The sequence below is a fragment of the Nasonia vitripennis genome (genome assembly GCF_009193385.2).
Source record: "Nasonia vitripennis strain AsymCx chromosome 4 unlocalized genomic scaffold, Nvit_psr_1.1 chr4_random0009, whole genome shotgun sequence".
Lineage (NCBI taxonomy): Eukaryota > Metazoa > Arthropoda > Insecta > Hymenoptera > Pteromalidae > Nasonia > Nasonia vitripennis.
In genome coordinates this window covers 713,474-733,707 of record NW_022279645.1, presented here as the reverse complement: position 1 = coordinate 733,707, position 20,234 = coordinate 713,474, and the positions used below count along the sequence as shown (strand labels likewise).

The 20,234-nt window shown below is 35.5% G+C and overlaps 1 protein-coding gene across 6 annotated transcripts in view; it reads left to right on the top strand.

The window, feature by feature from the left end:
* The window catches only part of LOC100680431 (sphingomyelin phosphodiesterase), a 342,073-nt gene that overhangs the window by 184,112 nt on the left and 137,727 nt on the right, over positions 1-20,234 (top strand). For all 6 annotated transcript variants that reach the window (XM_031930127.2, XM_031930124.2, XM_032602052.1 and 3 more), the window contains one exon: positions 16,996-17,358. In XM_031930127.2, coding sequence (XP_031785987.1) covers positions 16,996-17,358 — 363 coding nt within the window. The remainder of the gene's footprint in view (positions 1-16,995; positions 17,359-20,234) is intronic.

The following is a 20,234-nucleotide window of genomic DNA, read 5'->3' as shown; positions in this document are numbered from 1 at the left end:
GCAAGTGCTGCTGATCCACCTTTTACTTGCAATTTTTCACATATGTAGATAGAACTGCGCGATGGTAAGAGGCATAGATCTGGATGTTGGATAGAAATACGAATTTCATCGCTGTTGTCAAAGCTTAATGATGTGTATGGTTGATGTGCGTGTACTTCGTAATAAGCAATAGACTCATGCGAATACGACACCTGATTGTTGAAATAATAATCAAGCAGGGTATAACTTCTCACGGTGAATATATTTATTAATACAAAAAGGAACAAGAAATAAGTACAAGTATGACAGCGTAGTCAGATGTCAGTGACTTCGACAACTGCTCGCTTGCTCGATTCGGACATAACTAACTGCTATCCTTCGCTGAGGGTATTACAATACCTCGGTGACGCGGTCCTACGGCTGATCGCAAGAGGGACGCTGCCGATATCCAGGTACGCGACGACGCGGTCGAAGCGTGAGCGGACGGACCCTTCTTAATAGCCCCCGCCGCCCACCTGGGTATCATAAAAAGTGCGTGCTCCTTCTTAATCCCTAATTGCCGTGCTTGTCACACGTATTTTTCGTAGACAACAAACAAACCGCATCTCCGAGAAACTTATAAAATCATTATAAAACGAGCAGATGCACTGTGGAGTTCGGCGACGGACTCGGCACGGCGTCTGTTCTTGGGTTTTCCCAGCTACAATAAAACAAGAACTAAATAATATTTCAAAATACTAAAGCTAAGTTTTAACAAAAACTCCAACAGAATGCTTAGAATTTCGTCCATTTTTCTGGAAGCAGCAAAGAATTACACCCGTGAATTTTTTCCACGAACTTCAAGTCCTAGACTTTTCAGAAACTGAATGCTCTTGTTCGTTAACGGTTTGAGTTTCTGTGGTCGACTGATGACTGGTTGACATGATGGCTGACTTATATATGATCCAAAATTGTATACAATACCCATTATACATTCGATGTGGAGTCTAATAGTGATTTCCTCTCCTCGAAAATTCACCAAATTTCCATCCTGATCGACGATTCGAATTTGTAGATGATCTATGCACTTGACACTGAGCAGTAGATATATGACGTGTGACGGAACTTCTATGATTTTATATCCCGAAGGTACTCTGGGAAAGAACTTATGGATTGTATGAACTTTTTTATTATTGATATAAGCACCTCCAGTAATATTGCACTCAACTCTGAGTGCATTAATTCTCAATATTTTCACTGGTAAATCAGAGCTGTGTTGAATGTTCTTTTTGAGGTTGCGAGTAGCAAAGCTAAGAAGGCGGCCTATAGAATCGTCAGGTGTGAGATCTATCGGATGACTACAGAGAATTTAACTTCTAAGAGTATTGTTGTAAGCTTTCAAAGAAACTTCAATTCCTTTGGATTCCAATATTACTTGTAGAAATTGATTAATAGCTCATAACTGCCAGTAGGAATACTAATAACAGTATCTCTATTTAAATGCAGTTTATTATTTGAATAGTCAACATTGGGAATAGAGTTAAATGATAAAAGTTCAACTAAACCCAAGACAAAATTTTCATCCTGTGGTAGTTCAATCTGCAAAGTTAAATCAAAGTATTTTTTCTACTGACTTGATGATCACGGCCTATATGAGGTTTCATAAATAATCTTATTCCACTTTTATAGAGCTTGAGGTAGAGACCTTTGCCTAAAGCAATAGCTTCCATAGTCTTATTATGCCTCTTACTTTCTTCATGAATTTTTTGCACAGCTTTAGCATCATTAACTGCTTTAGCTATTCTAGCGCCACCTCCTGATAGAGCACCGGTGGCACTTAGTCCTGCGAACAATGGAATGAGAAAAAGAAGAAATCCACCAATTTTTTATGGAAGTAGCAGAACACGTGGAATGATAACTTTTTTCTTTCCACCTACACTTTTAACAGCTTGACGTGCACCCTTCAAGGCTGATTGAATAACCTTGCGAGAATGTTTACTTGCTGTCATTGATTTTTTAGCTACAGTCACTAACTAGATATTTTAATAACATTCAATTATTATATATATATATATATATATATATATATATATATATATATATATATATATATATATATATATATATATATAATTGAATGTTATTAAAATATCTACGGTCCATACAAGCAACATTGATACGTACGAGAAGGCGACAGCTGTGTACGGGCTGCGCGCAGGAGTCACGTGGCCACTCTCCTTATGCGCGGCAACTTTAAATCGCCAACGCGCGCTTGTATGTCTAGTGTAAGTCTGCCTGCGTACCGTGCTGCTAGCAGACACCGCATAGGTGGGGCTGCTGACGTATATGTGTATCAGCAATTAATTTATTTATTAAAATACTTAAATAAAGAAAGATTCATACATATATATATATATATAATATATAAGGAAAACGACGAGATCATATAAGAACGAACGTTTACACATCTAGTGTAAGTCTACCTGCGTGCTGCACTGCTTGCAGACACGGTGTAGGTGGGGCTACTGGTGTGTAAGTGAACTCATTAAGTAATTAATCCAACAAAACGACATTTAGTTGGAAATTTGTATGCAGGATAAGGAAAAGACAATTTTAATAAAGTAACTTATATTAATTAAGAAACGTCCCTACAGTTTCAAGCTCAGGCACAGACTGGGAAGACATACCGGAAAAGATTCTGCACCAATGTGATCTCTATTATGACCAGCCCGATGAGAAAGTCTGGCCGTCACTCTACAGTGGAAACACGTAGATTTTCACCAGCAAGAAAAAAAACTCTTACTAGGTAACGAAGTTATATTTATGAATAATGTATAATGTTCATATGTATGTATGTATGAATATGTAAGTTAAAAGTCTGCGCGGATCTATGAGAGGTTTAACATAAACCCACGAATTCGACTATAAGGTACGTGCGCACGTACAGACACTTAGTCAGTTTTCCACGCTCAATAAAAACTAGACCCTCACACAGATCTGCTAAACCTGTTCTCGTGCTCAGTGGGTCTCTGACGGCAGGAACCGTGCTTCGGTACACATTTTGCAAGAAGAGACTAGGCCGGTTAGGGAGCCTCTAAGGAGTGCCTGGACTGACTGCGGGGTAGCCCGAGACTTGTGCACAAAGAATCGGGAGCCTTGTACGGGTACCCTCTCAACCGCAGACTATAACGCCCACGTGTATTTTTTACAGCCAAGAAACGAGTGGTAGGTTGAGAGGACCCATAAGCCACTGTAGCGACGTAGAGAGAACAGGAGCCACTACGCCCATGACCACGAGTACGCCTTAGGTCTAGAACCAAGGAAAAACGAACATGAATGAATACGATAGCCTGATAAGGGTACAAATGCACGAAAAAGTCTCCTTGCTGCAGGCAAATCAGCATTAGTCGATAACTTGAAGCTGAATGACCAGGGTATGATCACACGTAAAGTCTGGCCTGAAAGGTCAAGTTTTCCTGCTCTACAAAAAACCTGCTATGGTCACTATCAACTTAGTTAAAACTATGGTGATAAGTGACGTACGTCCCAAGGAGCTAGACCATTCGTCTCTGGAAATACAAGAGCATCAGTTGACGTATGTAGACCGTTTTATATTTCTGGGGACTGAAAATAGAAATGCGCCGACGTCAACATTCAGGGCATCGTCTACTCTCATGCCAGGACATCAGGACTTCGGTCTGTACGAATGGAACGAATACGCAAATATGAACGATACGAAATTAAAATCTGAAGCCGCGGAAGTTATTTTACGTTCTTGAAAAACACGCTCAAGCTCTAGTACAAAGACTAAAGAAATGAAAAAGAACGAACTTAAAGTCAATTTTCCTACAGCTGGAAAATTACAACTAAACTTAACAACTATTCAACGTAAGGTATTATAAAGATAAAGAATCAGCGTTTGAGTTCTGCCAAGGATTTGAAAGTCCAGGCAGAAAATACGAGAACCATAAAGGAATCACCAAGCTGACAGAAGTTGAAAAGAAAAGCTTGCTTTAAAAAACAGAACCGCAAGCTTTTCTGGAGATAGTTACGCCAGAAAGTTTTAGAGAAGTCTGCGTTATTTGGAGAGACGCTTCAAAAGCAAGAACAGGCTGTACAACTTCGGCCACATATCATCTGACTACACCAAACCAAGGAAAGGACGTGAGTGTTCATACCAGAAAACAACCTGAACGAAAATAGAGGATTGGTTAAATCAGAAAGGACGAGAGCTAGGACTAGCCTTTTGATCGCCAACGCCAGCAAAGATAATACAGTCATCGATTCAGTAAGCATGTATGTGAGTCTAAGTGAATATGATAGTGCGACCCAAAAGTTTATCGTAGATTCGGGCGCGATCGATCATATGGCAAATTCCAAACTCATTTTAACACAGTTTCATGAAAAAGCCGAGTATGTAATAGGTCGTGCCAACAGAAACAAAAAGTCAAGCATAAAATCAACTAATCAAGGTCAAGTCAAGTTTGAATTATCAAATGGCAAAGTAATAAAACTAGATAAAGTAATATAAGCGGAGAATTTAAGTAAGAATCTTCTGTCACTTAAGCACTTCACAGATCAGTGCCTATGCGTGTATCTGGACAATAAAAATATAATTGTTTACAAACCAAATACAAAAGAAAAGATCTTAGAAGCAAAGTTCGAAAATCTGTTTTGGACAATTGACTTGAAGTTGAAAACAAATGAGAGCCAAGCGATACACACAAATGCTCTGGTCTCCCATAAAGGCGATAAAAAGACGGTTAAGAAGAGGGTATCGTTTAGTGATGAAAAAGTAATTACAAATCCGACAACTCAAACTGATGACAGTAACACGGATAAGTCGACAAGCGTAAAAAATACTATGAGAAGAGAAGCTCTTCAGAAGAATCAAGTATACGAAGTAGTTAGTAGAACGTGCAAGGATAGCAAAAAGTTGAACATTTTAGACTCGAGATGGGTCTTCAAACGTAAAGATAACGGTATTGAAGGCAAGAATCATCATAAGAGGCTTCAAAGATTTGAACCTCTACGATATCTGCGAAACATATGCACCAGTATCACGACTTGCACTTATAAGAGCAGTCCTAGCCATAGCAAACAAACACGACTATATGTTGTGGCAACTGGACGTTAAAGCAGCATTTTGTCACAGCCCAATAAATAAAGAAATATTTCTGGAAATACCAGATGGTTTCGAAGACTATGAAAATCAAAGACAAACGAAAGTTTGGAAGTTACACGAACCCTTGTATGGGTTGAAAACAAGTCCAAAGAATTGGAATGCGCATTTCTCGGAGTTTATTAAGCAACTAGGCTTCCTAGCAAACAATAAAGACCCATGTTTGTTTGTGTATACTTAAAACAAAAGTCGTATAATAATGCTGTTGTACGTCGATGACATATTACTAACAGGCAATAACGAGCCCAAAACGAGAGAAGTACAGAAAGAATTGAGTAAGAAAATCTATATGAAATTCCTAGGTGAGCCTAAAGAACACCTAGGAATTACCATATCAAGAAATAGGAAAGAAAGGATCATAAGATTGGATCAAAATAATTTTATAACCAAGATGCAAACAAAATTTGAATACGCACAGGCCAAAGGTCAATCAACCCCCATGGTAACCAATCAAGTATTGAACAAGCAAAGAAAACGACGAGAGAATGAATCAACAAACGAGCGAGTTGTAAATCAAAGTGAATACAGAGAAGTGGTTAGTTCTCTGATGTATCTGGTATCAGGTACAAGGCCGAACTTGGCCTACGCAGTCAAGGTGCTAAGTAGACATCAGCAGAATCCGACCGAAAACGACTGGAAAATGGTCATCAGGATATTTAAGTACATTGCCTCCTCTGCGAGTTAGCAATTAACGTACAGAGGATTAAGTGAGGAAATGGAGTCTTTCTCAGACGCAAGTTTTGCAGATTGCAAGAACTCACTTACTACTAGAGCTTATGTCGTTACGTTGTACGGAGATACGATAGCATGGAGAACGCACAAACAGGCCTATGTGGCTCTGTCAACATGCCAAGCCGAATATGTGGCTATGAGTGATGCTTGTAGAGAAGCAATCAGCATCTGTCTGTCATTAAAAGTAATTTTATATATGATGTACTTTTTAATTATCTTATATAATAACAAAGCAGCAGTAGCCTGCACAAAGATAAATGGAAGTAATAAACTCAGGCATATGACGGAGGTACATGAAGGACTACGTTAAGCAGTGCGTCCAAAACGTCTATGTAAAAATAGAATGGATAGAATCAAAGGAGCAAAGAGCTCTGATAGTCATTATAGATTAACTAAATCTTTACTAAGAAATTAACATAGTTTTCATGTTACAGAATAACTCCCTAGTAACGACCGTGAGCAGAGGCGCAATGGAAGACGGCGGATTAACAGGTTTAAAGAAAGACTTGGCGATGTAGAGTGGAATCGAGAAGGAGTGTTGGAATATTGGCGATATTACATAACAGCCCTTTCCGATGGCGCCTCAGCGCCCCCAAGACGTTCAGCCGTCACGACCACGTGACCCGCCGCTGAGCTCGGCGGTGCTCTGGCTAGCCGCCTCACTGCTTGCCAACTCCTCGAGCCAGCAACACGCTCTCCGCTCACGTCACCCATCTAAGCCCTTTTGTTCTTTTCTAAGCTATAATAAAGTTACGTTTATCATCTTACTCCTTTTGTGAAGTGTCTCTTAATTTACGTATCACCTTATTCCTAATCGCGTCTAGAAAATTCTTATATTCCGTCAAAATTATTTCTTAAGACTTTTTGTAGATGATTACTTAATTTTTTTTAGACGTCTAATAGTTTTTTAGAATTTTCTATTATATCTTTAAATTTTTAACATACAAGGTAAGGTATTGAATTTAAAATAAATTTATAATATTATTTATTATGACGTGATAAAAAATAATGAATATATTAAAAATAGAACTAATTCTCGTAAAAATATACGATCATATAATTTTTTGGCGTTTGCAAGTTTTGGAACTAATTTCGACAAATTATCTAGTATGGGTCCGTAAGTTATTAGAATTTTTGGTCAAGTCTATCACAATGTTCATGCTTTTCATCTAAATGAAAATAATACACGAAAATATGGTCAATTAAATGTTCTGGATAATGAGATGGCAACGACTCAACGTAAAAATAATAAAAGTTATCGTGATACAAACTTAGATTTACTAAATCAATTAGACAGCTTATTGAGAAAATTAAATCCATATGCTAAAGCTTATAAAATGATGTATGAGGTAGAAAAAGAAGAATTAAAACGGTCTAATGAAAGAAATTGCAAACCAAAAAATATTATAATGTCAATTACAAGAAATGATGAGTTAGATAAAAATTGATATGATGAAGCTACATGTAATGAAGTTGAATTGATATTTGTTGATGAAGATGGCCATCTGCCAATCAAACGTGATATTGTTATGGGTGAGTCATTTTAATCTTTAATCTCAATTATCTCGTTGGCAAAGCATGCCAGCGAAAAAAGTTTCGGGTAAAAGTTTTAGGATTGTTCCCTGGCTATCTGATGATGACCTTGACAATGTCATTGAGCATGACATTCAAGGTCATTTGAAGGTCAAGTCGATTTTTTCAAATAGAAACCCCTACTTTTGGCACCAGAAATGGAAAGAGCGGGAAATTTTACGTTCGAACATGTGATTTTGGAAACAAATCATCTTTTGTGCGGAAATTACCTTTAATTATATATATATAGCAATATATATATGTATATATCTTTAGGATGAAGCAATATATATATATATATATATATATATATATATATATATATATATATATATATATATATATATATATATATATTCATCCTAAAGAAAGCTTTGTAGAAATAAAGGCAAAGATAACCTCATACGAATGAGTCAAAATTTTGATATCTTTTATATTTGTATTTTATTTCTTTCACGTTATATACAACATCAGATCTTTAGGAGATTCAAGATCGCCAAAACTATCAAAATAAATCACTTTAGAACCATGTTTACGGTATAGCAAACCCAGTGAGTGCCTTTATTTTTAAAGTCATCAAAGTTTACCGCTGCTGTTTAATTGTGCGATGGACCATCAGAAGGCAGAAGGCCGTGGAAATGAAAATGCAGACTTACTGGCTAAATCTGCAAACCAGGAAGAGGTTACAAGCTCTTTAAAGATACTCTACTGACCTCAAAGAACAAACCAAATCCACTACTAATAATAAGACCTCCCAACTCCTCATAGAACAAAGCGCCTTCAAAAGAAGTGATCACTTCCGCCACTTTTACAATAGCTCATCCAAACCCTGGTTCAATAATCTAAAACTTCCTCGCGAAATCCTCACCACTATTAATCACTGACGATCTGGGCATTATAGCTTAGCCTCTTCTCTCTCTCTCTCTCTCTCTCTCTCTCTCAAATTGGCCTTGTTGATTCTACCGAGTTCGAATGCGGATATGAAGAGCAGGACATTAACCATATACTCTGGCAATGCCCACTCTACGACACATACCGTCTCAACTTTGTTACACAATTAAATAAAATTAAAATCTTTCTGCCGAATTCCTACACCTCACTACTACACAAACCGACTCTCCGACAATGTCAAGTCATATACTCATATCTGAAAAACTGTGAATTACAGCTGTAAATCACATTATGTAAATCATGTATACTATGTAAATCATCGTTTTTATCAAACCAATGTACTAGCAAATGTAAATCATCGATTGTACTAAACTAATGTACTAGCAAATAACCTCCTTTGAGAGGCTAAAATGCTTAATAAAAAAATAAATAAAAAAGAAGGCAGATTATTTCTCATTAAAACACCTCAAAAATCTGAGATTTTCATCATATGAGCATATTTTTTTAGATCGTAGTCAGTCAGTGCACGATTTTGCAAAGTTAAATCAAGATTTTTTTACTGACTTGATGCGCACAACCTATACGAGGTTTCATAAATAGTCCCATCCCAGTTTTATAGGGCTTAAAATAATAAGGTTTGCCTAACGCAATAGATTCCATGGTCTTATTATGTCTCTTACTTTCTTCGTGGTTTTTCCGCGCAGCTTTAGCTATTCCAGCAGCACCTCCTACTAAGGCACCAGTCGCACTTAGTCCTGCGATCAATGGTATGAGGGAAGGGAAAAATTCACCTATTTTTGATGAAAGCGGTAGAACACGTGGAATGATAACTTTTTTTTCTACCTGCACTTAACAGCTTGACGTGCATCCTTTAAGGCTGATAGAATAACCTTGCAAGAATGTTTACTTGCTGTCATTGATTTTTTAGCCGCAGTCACTAACTTATTAAATTTCAGTCCCATACTAGTTTTCATTTTAATTTCATTGCATTGCTAACAGCAAAAGCAACAGCTTTTTCGGCAAGACTAGCATTCTTGGCTCTGATACATTGAATAGCTTTCTCAGCAAGCTTCATGTCTGCAGCTTCACGATCTCTGTTTTTATCAGAGTAAGCTATGTCACGTTTTTTACACGCTTAATCAAGCGGATAGATACCAGGATCTCCTTTTTATTAGCTTTTTTAATTTAGTTCCGAGACCGCAGTATTGATATCCAGGAAGATACATTTCAACAGGTAAGTTATCGATAACTTTATCAAGCAATCCATAGCCTTTTGGCTGTTTCTGAGATTTGTGTATGATCATCTCTCTTCAAGTGTTGATTCAAAACTGTCGATCATCCTATAAAACAGGTGTTTATATTTCTAGAGCTCAATGTTGAATCTGACTCTATTGTGGGGACATGGATTTTACTAAGCAGAACGTCAAACTGCCCGTCACAAATTTTGTATTTGTAAAAGAGAAGAGAAAGCAGCGTCATGGGGAATTACTACCAGATAGTATACGAGCAGTATTCTGTAGTCCATCAAACTGTCAAAAAACAAATAGTTTCTTGGCTTTAATTACACACCTCAATGGTCTTAGGTTTGAAAATTAGTTTGTATACTCTAAATCCTTGAATCAGCCAAAGTATCTATCTCTCAAAAATGTCTTGGCTCCGATTGAAAAAGTATTATATCTTCCGTTCAGTGATCATGAATATGTAGTATTTCCAGATAAAGCCCTACCAAATTCAATCATGATTTTTGACGATGTGGCATGTGAGACGCAGGATAACGTCAGAGCATTCTTCCGTATGGGGAGACATAAAAGTGTAAATAGTTTCCATCTATGTCAATCTTACGCTCATATAGGAAAACATCTTATTAGGAATAATGTCAATTTGTTAGTAATTTATCGACAAGACGATGTAAATGTTCAACATATCTATGAAGATCATGTGAATACAGATATAACTCTCAATGAATTTCGGAATCTTTGTTCTAAATGTTGGAAGAATCATAAATATGGATTCATCGCTTTGACAGAGATAGATTGATGAATAAGGGTAGACATAGAAAAAGATTTGACTATTTAGCAATAAAAAAGGAATTATAAGTCCCAAGTTTTAGTTCAGTTGTAGACATCGCCACGTCAGCATGTCAGATTTCAGAAGAGAAGGATGTTTTCAGTTAGCTTTTGCGAGCTCGAGAGGCTATGAAAAGAAAATAAACTTTATTCAAACACGAAAAAAAAAAATGATTTTGAAAAAGTCATCAGTGATACCCTGAAACCAGTCATCACACCACTTAATAAACTCGTTTATTCCAAATCTGGAAGCTCACAACGTTCTCCTCTTAATATTTGCATAAAAACAGCAGTAAAAAAAATTAAACAAAAAATGAGAATCGATTACTCAAGTTTGCTCAACGATCAAATAATGATGATGATGATGATGATGATGATGATAATTTTGACACAATAACCAATTTCACATTTAAATCTGTGAGTAGAAACAATGTATCACATGAAGACTTTTTATCATTGCTAGATAAAAGCCGCAGCACAATTGATAATATATACGAAGTGCGAAAAGTTAATGAAGTGTATGATTAATGATTTAGAAATTGAGTTTAATGATAAATTTGTCACAGTCAAAAATGCAAGTTATCCTAAAAGTAGCGAACTGGTGGAATTGCTTATAAAAAAACCGCTGCAGATTCATTGGCACGTAGCTTTCTCCAACTAAATTTATAGGTCCAATAAATAAAATATTGTTTTAATGTACAGTATATCTGCCTGATAATGTATGAGGCGATTTTTGATACATAATTTAATATATAAGTTTTGGATGGTTCATTGTCCAAAAGTTTGCAGACCCCTCTGTTTTTTTATTATAGAATACGAACACTGCCGTCATTTTTTTTTTCACAGAAATTCACGCATGTTTACATGTGTTCCTAACCAATCCAACCATCAAAACAACAGGCTATTCATTAGATAGGTCGCTCGCGCAATTTTCGAGAAATCGATTTTTACATTTTAGCTTTTTACTAGAAAACCGCTGGACGAAATCGTTTAAAATTTTAGCAGCAGATAGCTTTTTTATGGCGAATCACCAAATAAAATTTTGAAGCATTTGACTATATTGTTTTAAAGCTATAAAGAATCAAAAAAGTAATCGAGGCACAAAAAAACTTATTTTTTTAAAAAGTGGTCAAATCACTTAAAATTTTGATGGGATATAGTTTGGCATGTGACCCATCGACATGATTTTATTCGCAGGTTATGATGTTTGGTTTCAGAGATATAAATTTAAAAAAAAATCACCTTTTTCATTTTATCTTCCGAACAAAGTAGTCGATCCCGAGGACCAAACAAGGAAAAGTAGGTAATTTTATTCACTTTCAAATGCATTATAGCTGACTTGTTTGTAACAATGGGATGATTGAGAAAAACGCAAAATAGTGTTTGTCAAAAATCAAAGAACAGCCGTAAAAAAAAATAGTTAAGAAAATAAAAAATAACTGTTTTCCCCGAATTCAGAATCCAAAAATATATATGCATGTCAAATTTTATTGATATCGACAGAGTACTTCCAGAAATATTACGGTATACATACTCACACACATCCATACGGACATTTTCTAAAAACACTTGATTTGAACTTCTAACACACCAAAAAGTATTTTCTTGAAGTTTTGACGAACTTAAAATTTTACTATTACAAAGCTTCCTCTAGGAGGATGCAAAATATCCAGATGATTTCCTTCTGAGCTCATCAGATCGTGAAAATTACCGCAAGATCATGGAAGCAACAAATGCTCATCGGAAAAAACACAGCAAAAATGAATCCATATGAAGTTTGAGGAATAATAAATATAAGAATATCTTAGCACCAATGTTCCGCTGCACTCCACGTAAAAAGAACAGCAGCAGCAGAGGAGGCCTCATACCTAAATATAAAATAGCTCAGAAAAATTCTTTCATTGATCTCGTCTACTAGGATGATCCAAACGAGCTTACTCAGAGACTTCAATTATTGATTGCCAAACGATCAGCTGAAAATAATAATCACGTCAATGAAATCCAGTCGATTATTGAAGAATAACGTGAAGTTTGGCATATATATTAACACGCAACTTTCTTCTTTGCATCAGTACTACCATGAGCCTTAATGTGTTTGGAAGAAAACTTGAGGGCTCGTAAGTGAGTTGCGGTCCTTCAAGCATTGGGCCAAATATTAGAAAATAAGCGACTTTGCAACCTTTTATCATCGTGTAGACTTAGAGCAATTTTTTCCTGTTTTTCAGTATGCACAATGTGTAGTTTTGAACAAATATTGCATTGCTCGCATTTTATAAAACAAAATCTTGAAAATCTACGAAAATCTTCGAACGTGATTGTTATCTTTACAACACTGGATTTTATACCTTTGGCTTTTTTCACTGTCGCAGCTCCATTAATCCAAATACTGTACATTTTGCTTCTCAAACTAATAAATTCTGTCATAATCTTGTTACAGCATTCATCTTTTATTAATCCAGGAACTTTGTTATTAACGCGTGCAATTCCAAACTGATTTTTTTTCATCATAATATATTTATGTATATTTTATTTCATTACCTGATACATATCTACATCCTCAGCTTCGTATATTAATTTATCCGTGTCTGTATAAAAAACTTGCATTTTTCTCCTTCTCGCTGCTTCATATATGAATAATTAAAATCATATACTAATGTCTTTGGCAAATCTAGAATAGAAAGACAAACGTATATTGGTTTCTTGATTGTAATACTTGTCCTCTTCAGCTGTATAGCAACCAAATTTTCATCAAAGATTGCACAACTGCGAAAATTTAGTAGAGCTATGCGTGCTTCTGCTCCATATCTGCCTGTAAATCTATTTACTAATCGCACTTCCGCTATCGTTAGATACACTTTCTATAGACTGCATTAATTAACAATTTGTAGAAGAGTTTTTCAATCTCATTCTTCACCTGCTTTCTTTTTTCTGTGTTAAATTCAACATATGGTTTGTGCTACGCCCTTTGCTCTAAACTCAAAATACTATGCACCTTTTTTATCAAAGTCTATTATCTAACACCCGCTTAAGTGCTCGATAATGAATGACATATCTTTTCTTGTCATTCAAAATTGTGAGAAGCTTCTTTTGCTTTGAGCCAGGTGGAGCAAGATGTTCTGCGCAAAAAAGTAAATCCCTTTGATCATCATGTATTTCTTCAGGATACTCCAAGTCAACTTCAGCAAAATAGCCTATATCAGAGTATGGTGGTGAATTGAAAAAATTGGATTTGTCTCATAATCAATCCATTCAAATTTTCCAACTAGTAAAGGCTGTATCATTGCCCATCCGTAAAGATTGTTAATATCAAAATATAAGTGAGTGTGTGACTTTGTTTCTTGATCTTTATCGTATGAAGAACCCATACACGGATTGTTCGCCTTGACATACCAATTACAACACTTACTTATTCCACCTTAATTGCACGATCCGATAAACATTAGTATGTCAATATCTGTAAGAAGTTCCAATTCTATCTTTGTCATTTTAAGAGCTGCCGAAAATATTAGTCCAGGAGTCGTATAAAAGTGTGCAAGACATAAATCGTAGGCTTTAAGAAATGTTTCTTAAAAACTTTTGAAAACGTCGGCCAATACCTACACTTTTAACAGCTTGACGTGCAAAACATCGTTTTTTAGATAGAGATCTGAATATTCTCTCAACGTACTAATATTGAACTTATCCCAAACTCAGACAGCATGCTTATAGTCTTTTTCAGCAATATAAGAATCAGTTAGCTGATTATGAAAATCACTATTTTCTGGTAATTCGGTCAACTTATCGAATCCTTTTAAAAAATCATATGAAAATATACCTTTTCGACATACAATCCATCTGATCTAAATTCCTTTACTGCTATCGGCACATTTTCCATATAATGCAAGCTTCTCTAATGATGAAGAAAGAAAACGCCAAGAATCTATGAATCTGAAACTTGTGTTGCAGTCATCCACATATTTTGTAATATATATATATATATATATATATATATATATATATATATATCCTTATTATGAGGTATTAAATTCACTCGTCCTTTCATCAACGTAGATGTAGCAATCTCTTTTAGAATAAAGTGAGTATCATAATTCAGGTTATGAAAAATCACAGAAATGAATCTCGAATCCTTATAATCCAAGTTACATTTTCTTGACATTCTTTTAATTGCGAAAGAATGGGCTATTTAATATTATCTGTGAACCATTTCTCTTAATATTTTGACATGTATACTGTAGCATGAAACGGTCACCGCTCTTCTTGGTCCTATGCGCGTAAATGACTTTAGCTTTTTAATGAAGAGTAATGCACATTAACTGATCTGCATCGTAATTATGACAGAAGATCATAAATGGAGAATTGATTTTAAGTTTACGTATATTATTATATTAATAGAAATCCGGGATACCAGGTAGTGGGAAAGTGTTACAATAATGAAGTCCTTTTAGATTATGTTTGAATATAAAAATTAATATATTCAGTCAATTCTATCTTAGTGCGAATATTGTATAATTATTGCAGATATTCTTTTTTAACAAGGAAAATTAACAAGTAGTTTTTTGTGTTACAAAAAAGTTGTTGGTAGATGCGCTTTGAATTGCGTCATCTATAGCGAATCGCTATAATTTTATGAGAATAGAAAATATTCTATAATTTACATAAGTATTTAATTGATACACTTAAGTTGCGTTATCATTTATAATCAAAGAAAGTTTATAAGATTTTAATATGTCTAAATATTTCTAAGTGTTACTAAATTTTGTCTCAAGACTTAAATTGCTTTTGAGTAGAGACCAGTTGCTTAAATTGCGATGAAGCTAGTGTTTACAAAGAGTGGTTTATCGAACTTATATAATAAAAAGAAATGCGCCGTCAGGAAGTGACATATTTCACAAGTATAATATAATTTTTATAAATATAGAAATTTCTACTCAACGGTGTAGTTGTGCTTGAGTAGAGACTAGTGCGCTTAAGTTGCTGCCAAAAACACTCGCACATTCATACAGCACACCTAAATACAGATAAGCATACAAAGATTCGCGCGCTTCGCCGCCGCTGCGTCATCGCTATAGGTATATATCTATATATACTCCCCCTCTGCCGCTGCTGGATGCTGTGGCTCTGTTACGTCATCACTATAGATGTTGTGCTGCTGCTGGCTGTTGAGCGGTGGTCTATAGCATTGACGGGAAAAGTGGGGCAACAGAAAAAATATAAATTAAATATTTTATTTTTTAAATACGCTGCGGAGCATGTACGGGGCATTACAAGCACTTTCACTAGTAAAATATTTAATATTTGTCGTTTCTTCACCCCACCGACCCGACTTCGGGGCGTCGCGCTCCCAACACCGGACTCGAGACGACGATGACGACTCACCGGACGAGCCCCTACACCAAGCTTTTAAACGCAGGCACTAGACAATGTGGCAACACCCCGTGGAAGATTTAGTATATAGGTACTTGAATTGTTTATGTATATAGTTTTTTTTTTTTATTATCTGTATACACCCCAGTCCTGCCATCAGGTATTAGTTATACTAATATTCTGTAAAATTACTGATTTTAATAAATAAATAAATAAATAATTATTATTATAATAATAATAAAAAATTACATCATTTGGTTTTCATTTTTGATCAAATAGCGTAAAACAGAGTGGATTATAGAGATAAAAAATAATGATTTATAGAATATTATTTACATTTATTTTTTAACGCCTTTTTCTATTTTCACACATCAATACAAACAAAAAATAATAAATTTTTACATTAGTCAGACTTTTTTTTTATTTTTTCGTCTTTTTTTTTTAATTTTGTCACATTGATCGGGTCAATTACGATTTCTTCATCGATCGTTTGCGGAACGTTTCTTTGTGGTCCCTGTTTCTGTTGTTGCTGGAGAATACGAAGAGATTCGTTTGCAACGTTTGGAAAACCGTAATTGTATATTTTTACACACCTAAAATTAAAGTTTATACTATAACGAACGTTGGGGTTAGCTAGCGAAGCGAGCAGCCCCCCCCCCCCCCTAGTTTATATTGAACCAAACCATCACGCGTGATTTTGATGCATTTTACAGGAATTTTTTTTTTTTAAACATTCAAAAAAGTATCAACATACTATAAATTAAAACGATATTTGTTATCTATCGGAACGATAAATTTAGTTGGAGGAAGCTTCGTTCCAATAAATTGGCAGCGGTTTTTTTATTAGCAAACCGTTCTTGAATTTCACGCAAATATTTGGTACAAAAGCAGGATGGTTTGAGCATGAAATTTGAACAATCACTACCGTATATTAAGTAAAATAGTGAAAATATGTAGTTAGAAATTGGGCTTTTGTGGAGAAGTCTCTAGTGCACTGGGTTCTGACTAAAACTGGTCGGATTAATCTCTGTAGCAGGATTTTTATGGATTTAAAGACGACCTTCTTACTTGCGCGCGCTCTATCCCAGAATTTACTCCCAAACTCCCTTTTCACGGTTAGACGTCGGTATATCAGTACAACAGCGTCGCGTAAATGTTGTCACTTTTTAAAATATATTGCTAAATAACATTTTTGAAATACAGTTGTATAGTAAGTTTTATATATTTCAGCTATCCACCACCATTCGCTCCCGAGGATAACAGTATAGCTTGGCTTTACAATGAGCTGGATGAACAATGGAGACAATGGTTACCAGCCGGAACCTCCAATACTGTAAAAAGAGGGGCATTTTATTCAGTGCTTGTCAGACCGGGTTTTCGTATACTTTCAGTCAATACTAATTATTGTAATAACAAAAATTGGTGGTTACTCATGAATAGCACTGATCCCGTAAGTGAATTACAGTGGTTGATTTATGAACTTCAAGGAGCCGAAATAAATAATGAGAAAGTTCATATTATTGGACACATACCACCAGGTCATTCAGATTGCTTGAAAGTATGGTCAAGAAATTATTACCACATAATAAATAGGTAACACTTTTCTTTAATTTTTTAGCTCAGATACTCCTTAGGCGCTCATGAAACATACTAATTATTACGTTCTATAAAAGATAGCATTAAAATTTCTAATTTCTACGATAATATCATACAGATGTCAACCTTTAATCTTCAACATCCAAACAAAGATTACTCTTTACTTTTCCTCTTTTTTTTCTTACTATTAATCGTTTGTTAAAGATAAGCCCTCTACCTGTAACTGCATAACTTGTTAAACAAAGAACTTTTTCAAATTGATTTAAATTAAAATTTTTGTATGGTATTCATACATATCTATTTCAAAAGATTAGCTTTTAGAACGTGGAAAAAGTTTGTTTAATTTCTGTTGGAATAGTGGAATAAATAATAATACTGAGGTTAATTATAGTAATGTATATTGATATAATTGTGTGTCGGCAATAGCCTTGGTGAACACGTCCGCTCACATCGGAGTCTAACGGCAGAGAGGGAGTATAGTACAGTGTCGCATAGTCTGACTCCACCGAGCTGAGTATACAGTATAGTATGCGCTTAGAGTATATACGCGAGGCATGCGCATTATGCTCGCGTTCGCTCGAGCTTGTCTCGTTGCACGAAATCGTCGTCAACCAGTAGTTGGCGCGAGGAGTAACGTTTTATGTATTACGACTATATAAATTCACATATTACAATACGCCTCCTGAATTTTACAGCCGTGATATTTTTACATTATAATTCGATACATTTGAGTTTTCAATTTCGCATACAATTATTTTGTCATCGCATTTTACATTAATTGAATTAAGAGTATTTCAAGTGAACTTGAGTCTTACAACTGAACTTGGCGATTATTACTTTGAACTTGGTTTTTTACAATTGAACTTGGAATTTGGTATGGACATTTTAGATTAATCTTTAAGCCTTTTCTATTGTTTAGAAACTTTGTCTTGTCCAGACTCTTTGTGAGGATGTCTGCTAAATTACATTTGGAGTCGACTTTTACAATATTTATTTTGCCCATTTCATAACTTTCATTTATATAATGATATTGCACTTCGATGTGCTTTGAGTTTGGAGTAAAATTACCGAATTTTGCGATTGCGATTGCTCCTGAATTATCTTCGTAAATAGTTGTTGGTTCATGTAAATTTACATCAAATGATTCGCTCAATAAATTTCTTACAAACAATATTTCGGAGACTGCCTCTGACAAAGCTACATATTCAGCAAAAGTTGTTTGTGGGTTTTCCAAAAAATTACATTACCATATAATCTAATTACGTATCCACTTGTGGATTTTCTATCTACATTATCACCAGCAAAATCGGAATCTACCATACAATCTAGTATCTCGCTATTTATATTATCACAATATGTTAGTTTCAAGTCTTTGGTCTTGTACAAATATTTTAAGACTCGCATCGCATACTTATAGTGAGTTTGATCGTAGCAACTTTGATATCGACTTAAATAATTTACGCTGTACGATATATCTGGCCTTGTGCCTGAGCTTATATATTGCAGTTCTCCTATCAAGTTTCTGTACTTTATTCGTTCGTCTATTTGGCTAGCTTGATATAATTTTAGATTAGTCTCCATTGGAGTATCATATAATTTTGCATTTTCTAGATTATATTTAGCAGCCAAAGATTCAATATATTTGGTTTGACTTAAAGTCATTTTGTGTCTATCATCGCTATAATCTATATCAATACCTATATATTGGCCAATTTTGTCCATATCTTTCATTGCAAATCTTTTCATTAAACTAGCTTTGACTTGATTTATTTTATTTTTATCATTACAACAAATTAAGAGATCATCTACAAATACTAATATATATATTGGATCTTTGCTTGTATTTTGTATGTACAGACAATTATCATAGTTGCTTCTAACAAAGTTTAAACATTCCATGTATTTACTAAAGCAATTATACCAAGCTCTAGGGCTTTCTCTGAGTCCATAGAGTGCCTTTTGCAATTTACAAACTTTATTGTCTCCAGTTTCATAATCTTTCGGTTCATTAACATATACTTATGTTTCTACATAACCATTTAAAAATGCCGTCTCTACATCCATTTGTTCAATGAATAAATTATTCTTACAACAATAAGACAATACAATTTTTAAGGTTTGCATTTTTCCTACGGGTGAATAAACATTATCAATGTATTCCTTTTGTTGAAAACATCTAGCAACTAATCTAGCTTTATAGACATTATTGCTTATGGCCGTTCAACAATTTGCCAAGTATTATTTTTCTTTAAACTATTAATTTCTGAGTCCATCGCAATTTTCCATTGTTTATATTCATTTGAGTTTAACGCCTCCTCAAATGTGTTCGGTACATTTGCATCAATGTGATTTACATAGTGTAACGTGGCAGTTCGACTGCACGTTACAAGTGGAAAATTTGCGCCGCGCAATAGAGAGGCGACGACAACCTCGCAACGTGGCAGGTCGAGCCGCGAGTACGCGCACAGAAGAGGGAGTAGTTCGCGTGGGGAGCGCGCGCAGCGCTGGCCCCGCAGCCACGTGTTGCCGCGTCGCGAGAGCTCGGCCTCTTTCGCTCCGCAACGCTGCTACCGATAGGACGCCTGCGCTGCTCACCGAGGCTTTCGATTGTCCCGGTACCCGCGCGCCATTGCAGCTAGCCTTCGCTCTCGTTATCGTAGCAAGTAAGTAACAGTGTACTTAGCGTGCGAATAAACTAGTACGGCTATGCCTCGGATGAACGCGTCGCGATACGGTTAGTACGATGTAATGCACTTTGACGGTCGTGGCAAGGGCGGCGAGTCGAGTGCCGTGAGGTCTCGTCGCCTGTTGCGAATTTTGTAAGCTCTCGTTTTTCCTCGCTATCGTTCCTTTCACGCTACCGTTACCCTCCG